Here is a 23,080-nt window from a genome sequence, read left to right on the forward strand (position 1 = left end):
GGTCTATGAAATTCAATTGATCATCAATTACAACCCCAAGGTTCCTTGCTGACCTTGATGGAGTTATGGATGACGAGCCTACCTGAATGGTGAAGTTGTGATGGAGTGTTGGGTTGGCCAGGACCACACGTAGCTCTGTCTTCACCAGGTTTAGTTGAAGGTGGTGTTCCTTTATCCAGTTAGAAATGTCTTTCAGGCATGCTGAGATACGAGCAGCTACCGTCAGATCATCAGGCTGGAATTAGAGTTAGAGTTGTGTGTCATCTGTGTAGCAGTGATAGGAAAAGCCATGTTTCTGAATCACAGATCTTAGTGATGTCTTGTGGATAGAGAAGAGAAGTGGTCCAAGCACTGAGCCCTGAGGCACCCCTGAAACTCGATGTTGGCTCTTAGACGCCACACCACACTCTAAAAAATGCTGGGTTGTTTTAACCCAATTTTGGGTCAAATATGGACAAACCCGAAATGTTGGGTTAAAAATGTAATGTAAAAATTTAACCCAACGGCTGGGTTAGTCCATATTTGACCCAAAGTTGGGTTAAAACAACCCAGCATTTTTTAGAGTGCACTCCGCGACACAGTAAAGGACCTACCTGAGAGGTAAGACTTGAACCATTGGAGTGCGGTTCCTGAGATGCCCTTCATGTTTAGGATTGACAGGAGGATCTGGTGGTTAACTGTGTCAAAGGCAGCAAACAGATCCAGCAGGATGAGAACTGAGGAATTGGAAGCTGCTTTTGCCAGTCTCAGAGCTTCAATTACTGAGAGCAGGGCTGTCTCAGTTGAGTGTCTGCTTTTGAAACCAGACTGATTGTTGTCCAAGAGGTTGTTATTTGTAAGAAAGGAAGAGGTCTGGTTGAAAACAACTAGTTCAAGTGTTTTCACAACGAATGGAAGAAGGGATACCGGTCTGTAATTTTCCAGATGTGTTGGATTTTGAGTATGTTTCTTAAAGGGGTCATATAATGGTACATGCACTTTTACAAGTTGATTGTACTGCATTGTGTGTTGTCAGTGCCTGTACACAACCATCATTTAATGATAAAAATCCATCCAGTGGTTTTGTTTTAATCTCCTTATATGTTTTCCCTTGCCTCAAATCGAGCCGTTCGACCGTGTGACGTCACACGGTTGCATGCCCCTCCCACGATTGTTGATTGACAGAAGTGTTTCAACACAACCTGAGCGAGCTGTCATCATAGACTATAGTACGTCATTGTTGTTACCGTCTGTGGTTGATACACTGGAGCAGAAAGGCGTCTAAGCGATTGTGTTGTTCTGTTCTTTGGTGCAATAACAAACACAGAAATCATTCTGATGTTCCAAAATTTGAACCGCTGAAGACACAGTAGGGAATATTCCCCACGATCAACTTCAATACTTTCTTTTTTGCGCTAATCATTTCTCACCAGACTGCTTTATAAACGAGGATCAGTATAAAGCTGGTTTTGTTAAGAAGCTGCTCCTGAAAAAATAATCGATACCAACTATTTATGTTCTGCACCTAAAGTTTTATTTATCTTTATATGAATCATTGCAAATCGCGGGGAAAAGCTTTTCATGACCATTAGTTGCAACGTCAATCTGTCAATGAACTAACGTATACATCAGTAAACACAGCGTTTGTATCTCACTACTCTATCCTGCCAGTGCATACAAAGATAGATCAAAGTAACATTACGTTCACCAACCATTCAGAAACGTCCTCAAGCCTTAACTGTCGAACTTCTTTGCGGTTGTCATCCCGACTCTGGTTCAAACTGATACGGTTGCACAGATGTGTCCTCAGAGACTCCCGCTGCCATTCTCTCTCCAAAAATTTCAACTGTTGTCAAGGCAACACTCCACGTGCGTTCACGCCCGCAGAACAGAGGGGCGGGGTTTATTATTTAAAGGCAAATGCACTGAAATGGCTTGCTGAAAACAGAGCTGATTTTGACCATGTAAAATGGTGTTTTCTCAAAATACTAATGAGAATTTTTAATAAAAGTATATTACAAAGTTTTCATTTCGAGCCTAAACAATCATATTAACTTGTGACAAAAATGACATTATATGACCCCTTTAAGCAGTGTGGTTACCCGAGCCTGCTTAAAAACTGTGGGAAAGGTACCAGTGTGAAGAGAGGTGTTGATGATGTGCGTGAGTGCGGGTACAAATGAGGAAGAAATGACAAAAGTACAAAGTAGATTAGTGGGAATAGGATCAAGCAGACAGGTGGTAGGGCAATTAGAGGTAACACTTTATTTCGATAGTCCACTTTAGACATTCTACTAACTATAAATAACTTTTCAACTACATGTCAACTAACTGTCGTTAGAGTATTAGTAGACTGTCTGCTTAAAGGGTTAGTTCACCCAAAAATGAAAATTCTGTCAGTATTTACTCACCCTCATGTTGTTCCAACCCCGTAAGACCTTCGTTCATCTTCGGAACACAAATTAAGATATTTAAGATATTAAGATCGCTCCTGCATACAGTCCATAGGCTTCTTGAGGGACTGGCTCTTGCTGTCCTCGAAAAGTCATTAAAGACATCGTTAAAATAGTCCAAGTGACTACAGGGGCTCAATCTTAAGTTTATCAAACGACGAGAACACTTTTGTGCGCAAAAAAACAAAAAAAAATAACGACTTTATTTCAACTATTCGTTTATTTCTCCCTCTGCGCGAGTCAGGTTACTAGTTTAATAGCGTAAGCTTCTGTTATTGTTCATCACACACACATGACCAGCGTCGGCCAATAGTGAGCCTACGTGTGACGTAGCTCTACGCAATCACACTACGTTACCTGACTTACAGGCTCATGGAGAAGGAAGTGAATAGTTGAAATAAAGTCGTTATTTTTGTTGTTTTTTTGCGCACAAAAGTGTTCTCGTCGTTTGATAAAGTTAAGATTGAGCCCCTGTAGTCACTTGGACTATTTTAACGATGTCTTTAATGACTTTTCGGGGACAGCAAGAGCCAGTCCCTCAAGATAGGCTAGTGACAATGACCTCGAATTTTTGAGATACCCCTACCGGAGGTAGAACTAAACCCAACAATGTTTTTCCTCATCTCTAAGGTCTCCCATATATGAAATGGATTCTTGGCTCAAAATATTTTACTGTTAAGATTGTTAAATTAACAGATATTGTTATACACCCAAAAACCAAAAAAGGACTAAAATATAGCCTTTCCGTATAGGGGTTAAGGCATATAAACTAGTGCAGATCAATCACACAAGCTCTGAGAGCTTTGAAACTTGACATGTTTGTTGTCAGGAAGTTGCTTTAACTACTAGAAAAGACTGGATGTGAATATCTTGATGTATGGAATAAATAGAGACATATAAACACATACCTAAAATAAGCGGACAAGCACAAATTGAAAATCTGTGCAAAATGTTTTCATTTACTTTGTGGTTGCTTTGCCAGAGATTATCATAGAAACACATATGATGGCTTATTGGAAAGGTGGGGTTGTGCTGAATCCAGCAATACCAAATAAGTAAATATTTATAGCAAGACAAATCAAGAGTTTCCTATCACTCAATGTATGAGACTCAATGTATGATGTATGAGACTCAACTTACTTTGCATTCACGGGCTGATCTGAGATCCAGAAAAAGGCCCTGATCTCTCATTACATTTCATTATATAGCCAGACCTCATTTCATATGTAAACATGTGTTTACAGTGGAAAGTTACTGTGTTCACCCCCCAGACTTACTGGGAGCATAAGTTGACCATTTGCTAACAATGGTAATTTGCATTCATGAATTTACACCTTTTGGAAGTAGGACCATGCCTAGACCACATTCATTTGTGTGCCAGTAATTCCTAAACTCTTAAAAACCTTATTACCTTTTGTTTTACTTATTTGGAAATAAGTACTTGTACCACTTGTATCAGTCGCACTTGTAGACATTTCAAACAATGCTAAACACATGTATAAAACTGTATGATCATTGTTCAAATTTAAGACCATATATAATCGTATGTGAGTTTGGGTGATCTCTGCAAGAGTGGAGGATGAGGGGAAGAAGTGTGTGTGAGAGTTAAAAATGTTAATTTGCCAAGGTCCTTCGTCTCATAGACCTGTCGTCTATCTCTTCATCAGTTTCCAGTTTTCCAGTCTTACATCTGCACCAAGAAGGCTGAGTAGCGCTGAATCTGATACAACATAATTTAAAATATGGACAGATTGTTTAATTTGTGGGAAGGCCAGCGCTAGACCAGAAGCTCTGACAGCCATTTCGATTGGTATAGGCACATATACCAGAGACAAGGTCCTTCGGGCAGCTTCTGAAAGGCTTGATAAAGATGTGCATCTTCAAATTCTTTCATGCCCAGATCACTTTGCATATGATGCCAGATACCATAAAATGTGCCTTGCACACTACATCTCTGAACGAAATGTAGCAGCTGCCAGACGAAGAAAAGAATCATAAAAGCAGACCAATGTCTACGGCAAAGCCTTTATAAAGCTCACTGAACACATTGATAAAACAGTATTGTCCAAAGTGAGGACTCTCAACTCTTTGACTGATAGCTATGACTACTGAAGACCATTTCTGAGGAAGGTGTGTCCATAGTTCAACACAATAAATATAGATCCTGGAAACTAAAGGAAAATCTGATACAGCATTACAAAGACAGACTTGTGTTCCACGCCCAGGACAGTCAGATCTGATCTGCTCAGATCAAATATTACACAGGGCTGCAGACATATTGAGGAAAAGCATGGAGCAGGTAAAGCATGACAGTCAATCATATGTCAATCCAATGTAGCAAGTATGTACCCAACATCCTTTATGACTTTGTCAACTGGTGATTCACATGCCCACAGAGATTGCCAAACATGATGATGACCCAGCTTCAAAGTACAATCTGTGTGGTATTGCAATCTATCATGAATTCATTGGACAGAGCTGTCACATCCATACGGCAATCACACTGGGACTTGCCATTTTGATACATCATGAGTTTGGTAGTAAGACACTCGTCAATAGGCTCAGTGCAATAGCGCACTGTGTTTCCTATACAGAGCTTAGACACTTCCTCACATCTGTTGCAGCAGGCCAGATATCAAGGACAGAGAGGGGTGTCTACATCCCAACTGGCCTCATTGGAGTCACTTAACATGGAATTGTTGATGCAGCCATCGACAACTTTGACCAAAATGAAGACACCCAGGGGTGCGTTTCCCGAAAGCTTCGTTAGCCAACTATGGTCGCAAGTTCCGTCGTTATCAGCATAGTTCAACGAGTCGGTGTTTCCCGAAACCATCGTTCCAATGAACATTCGCAAACAGCATCGCAAAGTTGTGTGGTTTGAACGACAGCTCTCGACCTGTGGTTAGAGGCATCGTTTCTGTATATTGTGTGACATTTGGAGGTAATAAATCCTTATCTTGAGCAAAATAAGCAAGCTGACATTCAGTACAACCGGTGCCTTTTATTCAACATACATACAAATGGAATTTACGTCTTTTAGTTTGTCAAAAGATTTGAAGTACCGTGTTTGAAGAGTGCGCATGTGCAAACGTGCTCTACTATGTATGAACGAGCCAAATATTGAGTCTGGTAATAAAGCAAAACAACTGAGAACAATTAGAAGTAGTCTTCAGATGACATGTCTGTAATTTATATAAAACAAATCTAGCGTTAATTGGATCTCAAACAGTTTCATTAAAAGTAGTTATTACTCCACCATGTGCGAAACCAACGTGGTTGAACGATACTTTGCGACAGTGGGTTTCGGGAAACAGTCGTAACTAGCTAGTTGATTTTTCCAACGATGCATCGTACTATGGTTGTGAAGCAGCGAACTACGTCGTTGTACGGGAAACGCACCCCTGGATGGGAAGTGTATTGTTGTGTTACAAAGAGTACAAGTCTCCACAGCAGATAAATGCCTAGCACGGGTTCCACAGAGGTCCCTCACCACATTAAACACGTTGGATATGAATGAAGATAAACTTTTCAGGTGCATTTTGTCCATTTTTTTTCATTTTAGATCTTTACAGTGACCAGGAGTGACCTGTGACCGTGTGACCAGGATGGTGTTACATGCAATATGCCTTGCACAGTCACATTCTCTCCTAATTGTCAAATGTGATGATGCAGATATACTAGATGTACAGATGTACTGGGATGTTTGGATCCTCAGCAGTTTGTATGCACTCTGGACATGGCACAAGGAAAGATTCCCTATCTGTTTGATAGCTCAGAACTCATGGATTGTGACACCACAAGCTTGTAGAGAATTGGGAAGGCCATTGCCCTCACAAGACTGAAGATCCATCTTTGTGAATTACAGGAAATTACCAAATTTGGATAAGCCTGGACGATGCATTGCCTGTGGAAAGAAGGTATGCTCTCCTCCTGTATGGCCAAAAGAAAAAGGGTGATGGGCATCCTTGCACCAACTTGGATAAGCTGATGTACACACTAGCATCTACCACAGATTTGTCAGCAGCAAATCTACCCTCAACAGAATGTGCTGAGAGCCTTGTATCAAACAGCAGTGTGGCGTCACAGGCACATGGCCAAACCTCTTCTCTGGAACATGGTTGTAAGAGAATGGAGGCTCAGAGAAGATGGGTGCATTGAACCTGTGATGTTCCAGCGGCACCAGCACCTAAAGAAGTTAGAGATTACCCACCTCTACTGTAAAGACAGAAGACAACGGTGCAATGATGCCACCAAATTCTAGCTCTTGCCCTTTCCCAGACTGTCCAAATATGACCCACTTTGTCACTGATGGCAATGTGAATGAGTGACAGTGGTGTGTTGCAGTTGTAACATAATTGGGGGCTGACCTCAGAATGGCTACCAAAAGCAGTTCATGTTCCAAATGGTTGCTGCTAGAAAAAAAACAGCCTGAGAAGAGAGGGCTCATTCCCCCTCAGAGTGTTTGTTATGTTAGATTGCCATTTGTTTGATTTAAGACAGTAATTTAATTTGTATTGTGTGAAGTTAAGTTATAGTTGTATTAAAAGGCCCATTAAGGTCAAACTGTAATCCTAACTCCTAGTCTCCTGTTTGTGCTATGGTAAGGTGTTATCTTTCGATTTCAATCTTTGTTTCCATAGAACAAGGTGCCATATGAAATGTTTAATTATTAAATCCATCTTATATTTGAATTTCTCAACATTCTTCACCACTGATAATGGGCTTTGGACTAAACTATTTCAGTGTTCCATTTTCTTTAATTTTAGACACCTCATCAATTTAGTGACAAAACACCCTGAATTGTCATGCTATATTTACATATTTGGTATTGCTGGATTCAGCACAACCCCACCTTTCCAATAAGCCATCATATGTGTTTCTATGACAATCTCTGGCAAAGCAACCACAAAGTAAATGAAAACATTTTGCACAGATGTTCAATTTGTGCTTGTCCGCTTATTTTAGGTATGTGTTTATATGTCTCTATTTATTCCATACATCAAGATATTCACATCCAGTCTTTTCTAGTAGTTAAAGCAACTTCCTGACAACAAACATGCCAAGTTTCAAAGCTCTCAGAGCTTGTGTGATTGATCTGCACTAGTTTATATGCCTTAACCCCTATACGGAAAGGCTATATTTTAGTCCTTTTTTGGTTTTTGGGTGTATAACAATATCTGTTAATTTAACAATCTTAACAGTAAAATATTTTGAGCCAAGAATCCATTTCATATATGGGAGACCTTAGAGATGAGGAAAAACATTGTTGGGTTTAGTTCTACCTCCGGTAGGGGTATCTCAAAAACTAAAGCACTTTTTGACCATTTGTCACTAGCCTAAGAAGCCTATGGACTGTATGCAGGAGCGATCTTAATATCTTAAATATCTTAATTTGTGTTCCGAAGATGAACGAAGGTCTTACGGGTCTTACGGAACAACATGAGGGTGAGTAAATACTGACAGAATTTTCATTTTTGGGTGAACTAACCCTTTAATATCTGCTAACACTTTATTTTGTCGGTCCCCCAACAGACATTCAAGTGATTATAAGTAACTTGGCGACTACAAGTAAACGTATTCTCCTAACCCAAAGCCTAACACCTAACCATAACCTAACAGTCTTCTGACAGTCTACGATAATATACTAATTCTCTAATGAGAGTTAGTTGACATGTAGTTGAAAAGATACTTATACGTCTAAAGTGAGTATCAAAATAAAGTGTAACCCAATTGGAAAGGAGGAGTTTGAAGAATTCTGCCTCTGGAAGTAGAGAGCAGGAGGGTAGAATGTGTGCTTTAGCTGGTAAAATGTGTGTGTCAGTTTGTGGATTGGTAAACTGTCCACTGATGGTGGTTGTTTTATCTATGAAGAATGTGACAAAATTGTCAACTGTTAGGGTTGTTTCCTATGCAGTGACGTTGGGCAATTATAATAGTGGCCATTTGGTGACTAGCCTTAAAACAGCTGCCCCTTATAATGGATCATTTCTGATAGAGGGTCAGAATGAGAGTGTATTTTTTCAATTAACATAAGTAATAAAAAAAAACATGGCATGACCCCTTTAAATACACAGGACTTAATGACAAACCAGGTGTTTAATTAGTCACCATGACAACAAATAAAGATCCGTAACATGGTAAACAGGAACAGAACACATGAAACCGATACAAACTAAGAATCGATGAAAACGGAACATGACAGCCTGTTGCTAATACAGTATGTTGTAGCAAGACACTAATGTTTGCTCTATTAGTATTCCTAATAGGCTACATCTGACCTTTAGAAGTAGCCTAACTTTACCTGTTGAGACATGCCTTCTCTTCACCCATGGGAGCTGTTTGAGATTTTTTAGTTGTGGGAGGCACGACGTACAAAATGGGTGTTTGCAAGGTCGTTTAAAAATGTGATTTATTTTTTAAAATCCGCTAGGTGCCACTAGTGTTGCAGAAACGACACAATTTACCTTTAAAAAAGGCGTTTCAAAGTTACAACCAAACCTTTCAGATAGAAATTCCCATTCGCCCTAATTCCTGTGTCATTTTGTTTTGCATGCAGTTGTGTAACAGCAATGGGAACTGCCACTGTAACCGTGGATGGGCTCCCCCCTTCTGTGAGAAACCAGGACTCGGGGGAAGTGTGGACAGTGGACCTGTGCAGTATGACAGTGAGTTCACCTTCAGCTTTCAGTGCACATGTGCCTCTCCTTATTTCTCTTCTATTCTTTAATCCATCTCATAGATAGATTTATCTGAGATTGTATCACTCGGGCGCTTTCTCCCTCTTTCTCACTCTCCCTTTCTTCCTCACACCTCTTATCAGATGTCACCATGATCATTAATCTCTACAGTCCAGCTTTTCTTCCCAGAACTTAGGACAATGATATCTTTGCTGTGTTGAAACATTTCAAGAGCTTTTGAGAATTTCTGAATGCCTTACTCATTTCGTTTAGTGTATGACTGTATCTGCTACACTGCCTACTCTTCCTTTAAAAAAGAGGATTTGAAACAGGATTTGTAACATATGCTAAATATTTCAATCAGTAGTAATGCTATCACATATCCCACAAGTGTTCAAAAGTTTGGAGCCATTAAAACTTTAAAAAAAAGAAATTAACCTTCTAATATTCTAATCTTTTATTAAGCAAAGATATTAGAGATTTACCGATACCAGTATTGGTATCGGGCCTGATACTGCACTCGTGTACTCGTACTCATTTAAATGCCCCGATACAACAACCGGTACCCCGCAGCATGTGTGTAGTGTTTGTGTCCAGACAATGAAACAAAGACAACAGAGAGTATAATGGGGATAAAAGAGAAGACTGTCTATAAAATAAATGTATCTAATTAGTGGAATAATAAACAAATTATAGTAACAAATTATAGTATAGTATAGTAAATTATAGTAGAGAGAGAGAGAGATCTTCCCGGATCATTCACGTAGAACACATGCAACTAAATCTTATATGTAAGTAAAACATGAACCGCTACATGATTTATGTTTACCGAGTGGTTCACTACATCATTACAGGATGTTTGCAGGTCAAAAATTTTCATGAATGCAAACAATCAAAAAGGGCGCCCTCAGAAAACCTCTTCGAATTTGAATGCTGAATTGAATTCCTTCATGTCTTGCGCTTGAATGAATGGTTAAATCTTCAGTGATCATAGACAGTTAAGTAATATGCGTAACAGTATGATCCGTGCATTCGGTCTTAAAAGGACAGCAGTCTAATGAACCTGCCTTCTGCTGTATTTTAATCTTAACCAAACAACATAGATCAAAGTAGCCACTCACTGATTTTGACTGAATAACTTTTGTAACTTTATAAAGATCCATCTATTTAATTTATAACTCTACACACCCTTGCCTCGTTTAGTATACGCATTCCATGAAAATGCAAATTAGCTCGCCTCCACCCACTCACACCAGTTCAGAGATCCACTCGTTTATCACACGTTGACGTGATTGGTTACAGGGTAATTTGTGACATCAGAAACACCACTATTTTGTTTTTTAAGACTGTGTTTGGTTCACTGCAGTTTTAAGGAGAAAATACTCAGCAATGGTGTTGACTTATGAATTTGCACATGGCTTGTCTTAAAGCATATTAAAAACACCACATAGACATATAAACAACATTAAAGTTTGATTTTCACCACAGGGGGACTTGAACATGCTGTGTATTGAAATAGACAACTGCTATTTTAAATTGTAATAATATTTCACCAAATTGCATTTCATTGCGGAAGAGATTATTTACTGGTTGTGTGCTGCACATTTGAGAAATGCAGTAAGTCATTTGGTTATTCTATTCATATGCTACGATAATAAAATAATAATTCATTACATTTATATAGCACTTTTTTAAACGGAAAGGGGGATCTCCTCAACCACCACCAATGCATCTGCTAGATGCTGCGTTAAAGGCCTGCTGATAGTATACTAGAGACAGTAGTATGCCATATAAATAGCCATAGCCATATAAATTATTATAGTACAGAGTAAATGCAGTGCACATAAGATCTATTATTCAGAGTGGCAGATTTCTGGCAAGCACTTTTCATAGTGTTTCCTGTTGACTGTTGTCTAACAGTCGTTGTATGTTCTATATCTGTCCTCAGGTCAGATGGGATTGGTTGTTGGGCTACTCTTTGCTTTTCTAGTGCTTCTCCCTGCTGTACTTATTGCCTTCTACTGCATCAGGATAAAAAGCTCCTACTACCACAAGTGGAGAACACAGAGAGAGAAGAGCAAAGCCAGCAGGTATTACTGTTGAAACACACACACACACACGCACACACACACACACACACACACACACACACACACACACACACACACACACACACACACACACACACTTATACAGTGCATTTACCAAGTATGCATATCCATTTACACTTAAACCACCACACTTATAGTGTAATTACCAAATGGATTAATAGCAGAAAGCTATTATATATATATAAGAGTGCCATTTGAATTTTTCTTCTAGAATGATAATTTTTATCAAGCTTGTATATTTAAGTTCAGTGATTTCACTTAAATGACAATGATAATTACCTATTAATTGTTATTTAAGTGAAATTACTGAACTTAAATATACAAGTTTGATAAAAATCATCATTAAAGAAGAAAATTTCAAATGGCATTTAGAGGCTTTTGCATCTGAACTCTTCATATACAGTATATATATACAGTATATACAGTATATACATAAATATATATATATATATATATATATACAGCATAGCAGACCCTGTATCAAGCTCAAATATGTACTATTTATTTTGATTTGTTTAGAATTGTTTAGTCCCATTATGCAAATGTATTTGATTGGACATGATTTTAGAAAGATAAATCTGTTTGTGTTTGTACCGCACAGTAGAGCAAAACCCCCCAAAATGTCTTTCAAGGTTTAAAAGAATTTAGTTATTTGAAATTGCATCCATAAAAAAACATGCCTGGGCATTCAAGGTTGCTAATGGTGGCCTTCGATGTCATCAGATGGAAAAAGTTTTGAGCCATTCATCCTGAAACTGGCAGTTTAGATAAATTGGGTATTTGGTTCCAGGAGGGACCCATTGAATTCACGCAGTGAGTGAGAGAATAACTGAACCGAAGTGAGCAATTTTGATTGCATTGACTAGTACCACCTATGGCATGCTGTGTAATTCAGCACAGTATTATCTTATTCATGCAGATTTGTGGAGTGACTGATTTCTAGAGTTTTTATTTATTTGATTACTAGAAATAAAAGCGATAACAACATATTCTCATATTCCTTCTTCAAGCTCATTCATCTTATTCAAGGATATTTCTCTTGAATAAAAAAAAACCCTCTCATGTTACGACTGTAACCTATGTGAGAACAGGGAACAAGACACTGCGTCAAATGACGCATTGGGGAACGTCTCAGGCGTGACAAGTGTCTGAAATCACTATCAAATCACGGCAATCACATTGATCGGTGACAGCCCGTGAATCATTAACGTGAATGATTAACATGCGACCTGCTAGTATAAAAGGGCACCTTGCAAACATGACAAATCACCTTATCGTCTGAAGGGGCTGTTTGGTTGGCAGGTCCCGAGGCATGGCAAGGAGACGCAGTGTCTCGTTCCCTGTTCTCAGGGAATATTGGTTACAGTCGTAAACTGAGACGTTTCCTTTCGAAAGGGTACTCGCACTGCGTCCAATGACGCTTTGGGGAACGATATACCCACACCGCCATGCTAAGGGGAGTGCATGGCCAAAGGCAGTGACAACTGTCCGAACCAGCAAATTCAAATGAAACGCTACAACCACTCACCCTCACTCTGGGCTGTCAGTGACCGCATTCCATAGCCCAATCTATATGCATCACAGGAAAATCTCCATAAACATAGTTAAATGAAAGGCCTACCTGGGCTTGCTCAAAGGCCTAGGACCACAACTTAAATTAGAAGGGGTCCCTTCTAGGGAATGTGGCTAGGGAACTCGAAGGAACCCCAGCCAATCACTATTCAGGGGAACATACTCACCCCGAAATTCCACCAGGACGGCCTGACCTGCCGTCAGTTACATAGACACTTAGTCTGGCCACTTCCTGTCTATTCAAAGACAAAGCCTCTGGACACTTGCCTTTAGGTAAGGCATCCAACCTGAGGGACTGCGAAGCTGGCAGTGAACCACTGGTCCCAGATCTCAGAGACGGGATATCCCCTAGAGTATGACTCACCAAGTGTTTCCAACACTTACCAGCGAGGGGAATTTCCCTACTCGATCCATGGATCTACCCAGTGTTTGTGTTTCAAAACACTGAGGAGGACTGCGAAGGCCTAGGGGGTGATCTAACTGGGAGACCTCACGAGAGGCCTACGACCATCTGACAAGACTCAAGAGGCCGCATCTCCTTGCCATGCTTCGGGGCCTGCCCAGTGCAAACAGTCCCTTCATATCAGACAATAAGGAGATTTGTCATGTTTGCAAGGCGCTCTTATATACTAGCAGGTCACACTTTAATCATTCACGTTAACGATTCACGGACTGTTGCCAGTCAATGTGATTTGCCATGATTTGATAGTGATTTCAGACACCTGTCTTACCTGAGGCGTTCCCTAAAGTGTCATTTGACACAGTGCGAGTTCCCTTTCGAAAGGGAACTGCCTCCACTTGTGGGGCTGCTACAATATCTAATGTCAAAATGTATTTTTTCCAGATGAATAACTCACTTCGGGTGAGCAGGCACATTCCTCCGGATACATTTAAATCATGTTTTGCTTTGATTGAAGCAAGACTTGAATTGCTTTTTTTAGATCAGCTATTGATGTTATGCCCAAATAAATCATTCGCTTGGATGACGGAAATAGACATTTAAAAGAATATTTAGAATGAACACAGTGATTTTAACTACAAAATTAGAACGTAGTAGAAAATATAAAATTATATGGAATGTACTTTGCCTTTACTTTGGGGTCAGTATAAATGGGCTCTCAAGCTGATGTTGATGGGAAATGGGATCAAAACACTTTCCATCCTCTCTGATAGAAATCATACTTTAGGGAATCTTCTTTTTAAGCAATATAGATGTCATGGTTTTTATGATTGAAGTTCTTTTCTGGATATGCAGTTCAACATTCAGTTGGAAAACCATCCATTCCTGAGGCTTTGCCACTCTTCAGCTGATTAATGCCATTATAAAAGAAGTCATATTTCTTCAGCAGATATTGGTTTTTCAAGAATGTCCTCATCATTCCTATATCCAATATCTAAATTCCTCTGTTCAAGAAGCTGCTCATACCACTGACTTGTTAGATTATACATTTGGGGGAAAATGTGAATTGGTCCATCTTTCTTTGATCCTTAACGCATTTCTTCTCTCAAACCAAAATGCCAAATCCACTTTGAAGAGAATTTCTTGCTTTATATAAATATTTTTTTTTCTTGTTCTGAATACGGTGGTCATGTATTTCTGCGCTATTGAAGACAAGAACCCCCTTCTATTCATGAATTATATAATATTATATTATATAATTATATAATATTTCCTTAATGGTTCTCCCTGTTTTTGTTGTTGCTTTTTTCCTTTTTTTTATTTTATTTTTTTTTTATTAATTTTAAACACTACGAGTCTGTTTCAAATATATTTCATGGACACAAATTGCTTTCAAACGATTGTTTTGTGACCTGCTTATAACAGTAGCTGTTTTACAGAGGCAGTGCTAGAACTCTGTCTTTCATCTCAGCCAGCTAAAAATCTGTGATTAGTTCAGCTGTCAAGCATCCTTTGAATTCTAATTATGTGACCTCTCTTCATATTTACTGTAGTGAGATAACTGTGGATATTTCAATCTGAATTTCCCCCTTACCAGATGTTAAAAACAGAGTTATTCACATTAGGTTCAGTATGCTTTCTTCTAGTCAGTGTTTTGCTTGGCATGGAGCGATTCCCAGCACATCCCGCTCATCTGAACTTTCTCAGTTCCAGTGAATTCCCTCTGGACTCTCACATTGCCAATGAAAAAAAAAAAGTTTTCAGTTAAGCAAGATTTTGCACATAAAGGGTTAGTTTAGAAAATTCTGTCATCGTTTACTCACCCTCATGTTGTTCCAAACCTGCATGTCAGTGGTCACCAAAACTGTTTAGTTACCAACATTCTTCAAAATATCTTCTTTTAAAATATCGTTCCGCAGAATGAAGAAAGAAAGTCATGATTTGAAAGGATATGAGGATGAATAAATGATGACAGAATTCTCATTTTTGGGTGAATTGTCCCTTTAAGTGAATTCATCTAAGACTTGAAATTCCAGAATCTCTCCTGCGGCTCTAAATGGACATTGTTAAATCTGTTTCTGTTTTTTTTTCAACAAACAAAAAACAGAGGTCTAACACTTCCGAACTTTTACTAAGCTTCTAATATGGCATACTGAATGTTAGCTGAGGATGGAACAGGCACGATTGCAATTCATTATGTATTTTGGGAACTAATCTAAATTCAGAAAGAATAATTGTTTGTGCACACTCAATGTTGGGATTTTTTTTTCTTATATTCAAATTTTCTTTTGTAATTTTGGATTGAGTCATCATTCTTATTTTAATAACTGATACTGTAATTTCACCTGATAAATATGGCATTTTAATAACTGATACTGTAATATTCACCTGATAAATATAAACTGCTTGTAAGAATTGAAAAAAGCGTAAAAGCACAAAGCACCATAAGCATATTTGACAACTGCTATGAGTTAAAGTAAGAGCAGCAGTGAAACATTATGCTGAGGGAGTTTTTCCCAGCAACAGGCTTTAGGATTGGCAGGCAACATGACAGAGGTGGAATAGAGACAAAAATAGAGTGATCCTTGAAGAAAACCTGCACACAACCTCTATCAAGAGAAAAGATTCTTCATTCAGTGTCAGAATGGCCTGGAGCACAAAGCCAAAGATGATACTGGAATGGCTTTAGGACAAATAATGTCCTTGAGTATCCCAGCTAAAACGGCGTCATAGAAATAATGTAGACAAAGTCAAACCTTTCAGAAACAAGCTGACCGAGTTTGAGGGGATCTGCAAGGACAAATATGAGAAAGCATCCAGGTGCAAAGCTGAGAGAATCACACCTAAGAACACCTCTTGCTGTCATCACTGCCACTCGGCACACACTGCTACACAGATCCTGAATACTAATGCCAATATTCGATTTCTGATTTTTCTTTTTTTCATACATGCATACTAATTCACATGTTCACTTGGTATATTGTGTCAAAGCAATAAATAATTCAGTCCATCCTGATTATTACTCTCCAAGGGGTCTGAATGCTTTCTGATGTCACTGTAGAAACATACACACGTTATCTATTTTTATATAGCATGCATAGAAACGTATGGTATATCGAGAAAAAAAATATTAAATTCTGAAAAAAAGTCAATCGTGTGCTGTAGTAAACAGAAAACACATTTTTTTTGTTATACCTATACTGTTCTAAATCAATTTCCTTCAATATTTCCATAAACTATTTGTATATATTTTATGTTATTATTTATTTATTTATTTAAATGTGATCTCAGACATGAGGACTCCATCGAAAAGGGGAAGAATGGACACTTAAACCATGCTTTCCATTTGAAGGTGGTGGGACCATCCAACAGAAATGCTAACCTTAAGGTATGGACATTTTAATTTCATGTTATAGATGAGGTCACATTCATTTATAATCTTTAATGATAATTATTACATTATTATGTACTGTACTACCATTCAAAAGCTTGGGGTTATTAAGATAATTTATTTTTAAAAGAAGTCTCTTATGCTCACCGAAAAATAGTAATACAATATAAATAGTAATAAATAGTAAAAATATCTACTAATATATCTACTACTCTATCTAATATTGTGAAATATACATTTGATTTAACTGTTTTCTATTTCAATATATTTTAAAAATGTAATTTATTCCTTTGATGGCAAATCGACGAATTTTCAGCATCATTACTCCAGTCTTCACTGGCATGTGATCCTTCAGAAATCATTCTAATATGATGCTTTGGTGCTCAAGTAACTTATTATTATCAATGTTGAAAACAAAGTACATTTTGTTTTCAGGATTATTTGATGAATATCATTTATGTGAAAAAATAAATAATTGTATATATATATATATATATATATATATATATATATATAGCACCATTACAAATATTTTACTGTCACATTGCTCAATAAAAGTATTAATAAAAAATAAAAAAATTTGCTATGTTTATTATGAAAAGTATAATAAAGCATTATTTAGAAATAACAGCCTTATAAACATGCAATATGTGCTGAAAATGAACCAGGTGACCTCTATCAAGACATTAGTTCATTGCGTTTGTGCAGTCATTTTGATATTTTGTGATGGAGTTTGTTTTGTTTTAATAATGACAATTCAATATATTAAAATTTTCAAATCATATAACCCGTCACTTTCCTTTTTTCCTATTAAGCTACCTCATACCAGTAAGGAGGTGCTTCCTCTGAGGCCAAACCCAGCCTCCAACGGTACTCAGCCAGTCAATATTGTCCGTCCACTCCGACCGGCTCCTTCACCATCCCTGAGCAGTGTCAAAGGACCTCGACCTCCTCCGCCTATCAGCAAGCCGCCCAACTCACCCAGCACACCCAAATCTGTAGCCTCACCTCAGAAACTCAGTCCTCCCAAGAAGCCTCTGCCCCTCAACCCTACACGTACACCACTGGTGAGAGTTCAGGGTCCTCATAATCTTTGGTTTGATCAAAATCCCTGTGGGAGCCAAAGTGGGTCAGGATCTCATCTTATAAATTCTGCTTATAAACCCTGTTATTGGTATTGAAACGCTGTCAGAACCACATCTCAAATTCTTATTCACTTCTCTTTCATTTCTCCTACAGATGGTATCAGAACAACTGTCTAGACCTCCGTCCACTCCCCCGCATAGGCCTCTTCCGCTCAGCCCTGCTCGTGGAGCACAGCCCAAACCCTCCGGTGGGGGGCTCATGGTGATGATGCCCCCTACAAGCGGCCCAAAGCCTGTGGGAAAGGTCACTGCCGTTCCCCCTTTGAAGGCGTTCCGGTAAGTAAACACATCAAAAGTTCTTCAATAGGGGATTATCACACTTCCGGGTTTCATGGCCGGGATTTGTCAACTTTGTGCATGTCCACTTCCGACGCAGTTCAACAATGGCTGAGACGAGGGCTATATATGTCACTGCTCTGTTCCACTTTGTAAATCTAACCAACAACGCCAACCCTACGTAAGTTTTCATGGATTCCCGACTGAATTGAGTATAAGGAAGAACTGGATTAAAACTTTAAAATAAATCAAGGTAGCATGTTTGTTTGCAGCCGGCACTTTAGTGAATCAGACTAATTTACAAGGGATGCCGTATAAACAAATTTAGTGTAGTCCGTCATCAGTTCTCCAGCGAGATCGGTGATTCAACGGAAGTGGCAGTGCACAAAGATCACTGAATCCGGAAGTCCTGCGGATCAGCGTGATAATCCCCTATCGAGGGTGAGAACATTTGAAGGGCTTAAATTGGCATGAAACAGAAGTTGCGATAGACTTTTCCTTCCTATTATGACGTATATCCAAGTAAAATGGCTTCTTGAACAAGAAAAAAATGCTTTACTTACTTAGTAAGTTTCCCTTTTTCCCTTTTTTGTCATTAATTTAACCCCTCACCTTGGCAATGCCGTCGGGGATATCACAAATCTGTTTGCATCCCAATAATCCATTAGTATTAATAATCCAAACAGTATTGATGGCTCAATCGGATTGAAACACAATCCTGTTCCTGGAGATCTGCCTGTCTACAGAGTTCAGTTCCAAACCTGATGCAACACACCAAGTGCTCCTAAAGATCTTATTTAGCTGGTTCAATTGTGTTTGATAAGGGTTGGAGCTGAAATTTGCAGGCAGTTTGATTTCCTGGAGTAGGATTTGGCACCCCTGTCGCAGTCGATACGATTGATCCGGTATTTGGATCAGATTGGATTGGACTGGACCTGAATTAATCCTATCAATTGGAAAAAAAACTACGCATGCAGACACTTGAATATGATTATTCAATCAGATTTAAAAAATACCTTGTGCTGGGATGCATATGATTACAAGAGCTCTTTTATAATAACAGCTCTATTTGTATCACCGTTAAAAATAATCGTGATATTAATGGTAAAAGACTGTAAAAATGCTACAGTGCAAAACTGATAATTGGTTAACAGAAAGTTTCCATACCATATACGGTAAATAACTGTGATATAATTTTACTGTAAAATACTGTTAAATTTACAGTTTTTGAAAGTGAAAAAGAACAACTCATTGTATAATTTACAGTGAAAAACCGTAAATTGCCACAATTCCCAGTGTGACACTTCACATTTGATGTATTTTTGTTGAAATAACTATGGTTCCTCATAGTTTTCTTGTTTTTTTTTTCTAATCAGTTATGTACATTAGGGATTTATGTTACATTTAATCATGTTAAATTGATGTTTATTGCATTTTTTTAATTTCATGTGCGTTACCATGATGGTGTTTACTGTTTGTGTGAATGACACGGTGCATTTTCTTTATATAGGTTTTAACCTTCTTATGGACGACTAGTTGTGATAAGCTTTAATTGCTCATGTAACTCTCATCACTGTTGTTGTGATAATTGTTGGTTGTCAGTGTATTACAATGGTACAAAACAATGATCAATTTTTAAAAGGTTGGTAAAACATTTTCAGAAAATGAAAGACGGTTTATTGCTGTAAATTTTAAGCTAAGTCTATAAAACCACTAACGTTCCTACCGTATTATTATTAACAATAAAGTTCTGACAACCACAGCTGCTGTTTTTTTGAGTCAAAAATTACGGTTTTAATTTTTACAGTCTATGTTTTACTTCTTACGAATGTGACTGTGCTTATGTTTACTTAAATCTTAGAAACTGGACATTGGCGGAGACTGACTATTTATTAAACATTTGATAAAAAAAACTTTCAAAATATTTGTCAGCTTTCTAGGTATGTCATAGAGGCAAAAACTATTTTGCTCACGGTAGCTCCTGTGACATTATACTGTAGCTGTGCTTACGTTTTGTTCATAAAACATAAATGCACGTTACCAAAAATGTGAATCGGATTGAAAAGTTTAGTACTCATATAAACAGAGCTTTCAGACTCTGGAATCAGATTGGATTCATTCGGATTGACAAAATTAGTCCATGTAAACATACCTGTTGTCTTGGCATTGTGTTGACCAAATTGACGCTCACATGACTCCCCCTTGGACAGGGATGGGCAAGCTCATTCCTGGAGAGCCACTGTCCTGCAGAGTTTTGCTCCAACCATAATTAAACTCACCTGAATCAGCTAATCAATGTTGTTTGGATTCCTGGGCTGCATCCACCCTTAGTGACTGGATCCAAGCACCCTGCATCCAAATCACATACCACCCTACTATATAATAGGTTGAAAAACAGTATGTAACAAAAGAAGTGTGCAAATTCATGGTAGTCATAAGAGTAGGCAAAAATTACCCTGATGACCTACTTCTTCCGGTGGGAGTGACTCGACGCAACTGACGCTGGTGGGTCACGTGATAATGACAACATGGCGGATGTACTGTAGTACAGTACGTCTAGATGACCTTCATACTATGCACACTCATACTATATAGAACATACTTTTTTAGTGGTCGTCGTAAAGTAATGACTTAAAGTAAGTACCTACTCAAGAGAGTATGAGATTTCAGACACAGCCCTAGAAAGTTACCCTACAGGCAAGTAAGTTTTATCAGGGTTGGAACAAAACTCTGCCGCATAGTTACCCTTCAGGACAGTTTGCCCATCCCTGCCCTAGAGAGTATTATATGTTCACTGAATTTCCTTTTCAAAAATTCAAAAATGACCACTTTCCTGTTGGGCGGAGCTAATGAATGTCAGTGCAGAAGTTGTTCTGGTCGATGAAAACAATATACTAAGTTTCATAGATGTGCATGCATGTATGGTACATGAACCAAGTGTAGGCGTATATATTACATTAATGATTCACTGCGTCATATATTTTCCACTCACCATTTGTGACTTATTTTCTTGACAAAATATGTAAATTGTGACACAATTAGCAGTTAGCAGTTGATTGAACAGTTACTCTCCAGTAAGAAAAGCAGTCCTAATTAGTGAGAGCTATGTCTATCCTGATTATGTGATGCTTTGTTTTTCTTTGCCAAACCAGATGGATCAGAGGCATTGTTAGATTCAAATAAGCGTACTGAACAGTGGGGGGTGAGTCGTGCGGTTTGGATATTTTATGGGATTCTTTTCACCTCCCTACCTTCCTAAATATACTGCGCTGAATTTTTACTACACATCAAACGTTCCGATGGGTTTTTACTCATTTATATACAGTAGTAGGTTTTATGGGGAATTACACATGCCCCATTGGAATCTCCTAAGCAGCGAAATTTTCAACTTTAAATCATCTTTTCTCTCCTTGAGTATATCAAGTTCTCAAAAGCAGCCATCTAGCACTTATTTTCAGAAATAACAGCACCTACGTTCATCCAGGCCTCAGTTCTGCTTGTCTCCAGCACTACATGCACCTCCAATCTAAGAACAACCGGATCTCACAGAGTTGCAGCTTGTGAGGATAAATCTTTTCACAGCTTCCCAGTGGTCGCGGAAGCTCAGAAAGCTCAGGAATCTAATGTGTATACTGAAAATTGCATTTCATTTTGACAGGCTCAACAGGGTATCATATTTAAATCAAGGATTTTTACACAAAAAAGAAAGGTATAGTTAGTTTGAAATGATGGTCAACCTGGGAAAGGCCTTCAATTAACAGTGCAAAGTCTTTATATTGAAGGATCTTGTGAGAAATACAAGATAAACTGAGATAAGCACTGAATATCATTCGGGGTTTTACAGATTGTGTGTGTGTGTATAGAGTATTGCCTCTATTGACAGAACCTCAGAGATCTAGTTATAACTAGTGTTTTTTTTCCCCCTATTTCAGGCCTGTTTCAGGACCCAAACCACTCATAGTTCCGTCCCCTTTCCGAAAATGACTCTTGCAGGATTCATTTTGAAAGACTGCAGCCAGCCTATTTGCACTAAATAAGGACCCTTGACAACTGGTACTATATGGAGCTGTCTCACAAGGGATGGAAGAGCATGGTGCTAGAGCCGTGGAGGAGGCCTCACAAACCGCCGTTCAAAATACAGTCGGGAACGGCAGAGATGACGCGGTTTTGCATGAAAACATGCAGACTGAGAAAATTTTGGATAGACCATTACATTGCCAAAAACTCGAATTTTATCACCTTGCAATTTTTTTGTACTTATGTGTTGTTGCGTTTTAATGTAATTCCTCTGTCTTGTTTACATTTTTTTTGACTATCATCTATTTGTCAAGTGCCAAAGATGTTGTTTTGTTGTTTTTTAATGCCTTGATTGTTTAATTTGTTGAATTGGTCTTTATGAGATTTTTTGTTTGGTACATGAAATATGTTATACCTTTTTAGTAAAGATATCATGTTGTTGTGGTTGTCCTCACTTTATTGTAGACTTTACATCAGGTCTCATTCTTTATATTATGAGGTCAATAAAAAATGCAGTGAATGGGTTCTTGAATAATAGAAATTGAAACTAAAGGTTAAGTGTTAATTCGGTGTAAAATTGATAATGCAAAAATTATGACAAACAAGTTTTCCCAACATCCTTATATCTAATATCTAAATATCTTATAGTATATCTAAATGGGGTAACACTTTATTTCGATCCATTTTAGACATTCTACTTACTATAAGTAAGTTTGCAACTACATGTCTACTACATGCAACTAAAACTGGTTCCCTTTCGTAGTCACTCCGAGTTACATCGGATGACGGGGAATGGGGGTTTCTCCCCCAAAGACGATCTGCCCGTGTATTTCTGAGTGCGGTATTCTGATAGATTCAGCTGATGGGCGCGAGCACTGTTTGACATGTTTGGGCTTTGATCGCGCTCAGACAGCGCTCGTGGGTGTGTCACGTTCTCTAAGTGGGAACGTTACCATCACAATGTATAATGGTCGAGACTCAATGAGCTCAATAGAGTGAGCTTATTGAGTCCCCTTAACCACAACCCAAACTATTTTTCTCCACGTGAGATAATAC

The 23,080-nt window shown here is 38.4% G+C and overlaps 1 protein-coding gene across 2 annotated transcripts in view; it reads left to right on the top strand.

The window, feature by feature from the left end:
• adam19a (ADAM metallopeptidase domain 19a) overlaps positions 1-22,455 on the top strand; it is a 140,360-nt gene extending 117,905 nt beyond the window's left edge. For both annotated transcript variants that reach the window (XM_089128555.1, XM_089128557.1), the window contains 6 exons: positions 8,992-9,100; positions 11,061-11,202; positions 16,487-16,583; positions 17,402-17,653; positions 17,826-18,007; positions 21,940-22,455. In XM_089128555.1, coding sequence (XP_088984681.1) covers positions 8,992-9,100; positions 11,061-11,202; positions 16,487-16,583; positions 17,402-17,653; positions 17,826-18,007; positions 21,940-21,991 — 834 coding nt within the window. In that variant the 3' untranslated portion in view covers positions 21,992-22,455. The remainder of the gene's footprint in view (positions 1-8,991; positions 9,101-11,060; positions 11,203-16,486; positions 16,584-17,401; positions 17,654-17,825; positions 18,008-21,939) is intronic.
• The last annotated feature ends 625 nt before the right edge of the window (positions 22,456-23,080 follow it).

Source organism: Pimephales promelas, chromosome 1 (assembly GCF_988280905.1).
Source record: "Pimephales promelas chromosome 1, fPimPro1.hap1.1, whole genome shotgun sequence".
NCBI classification, from domain to species: Eukaryota; Metazoa; Chordata; class Actinopteri; order Cypriniformes; family Leuciscidae; genus Pimephales; species Pimephales promelas.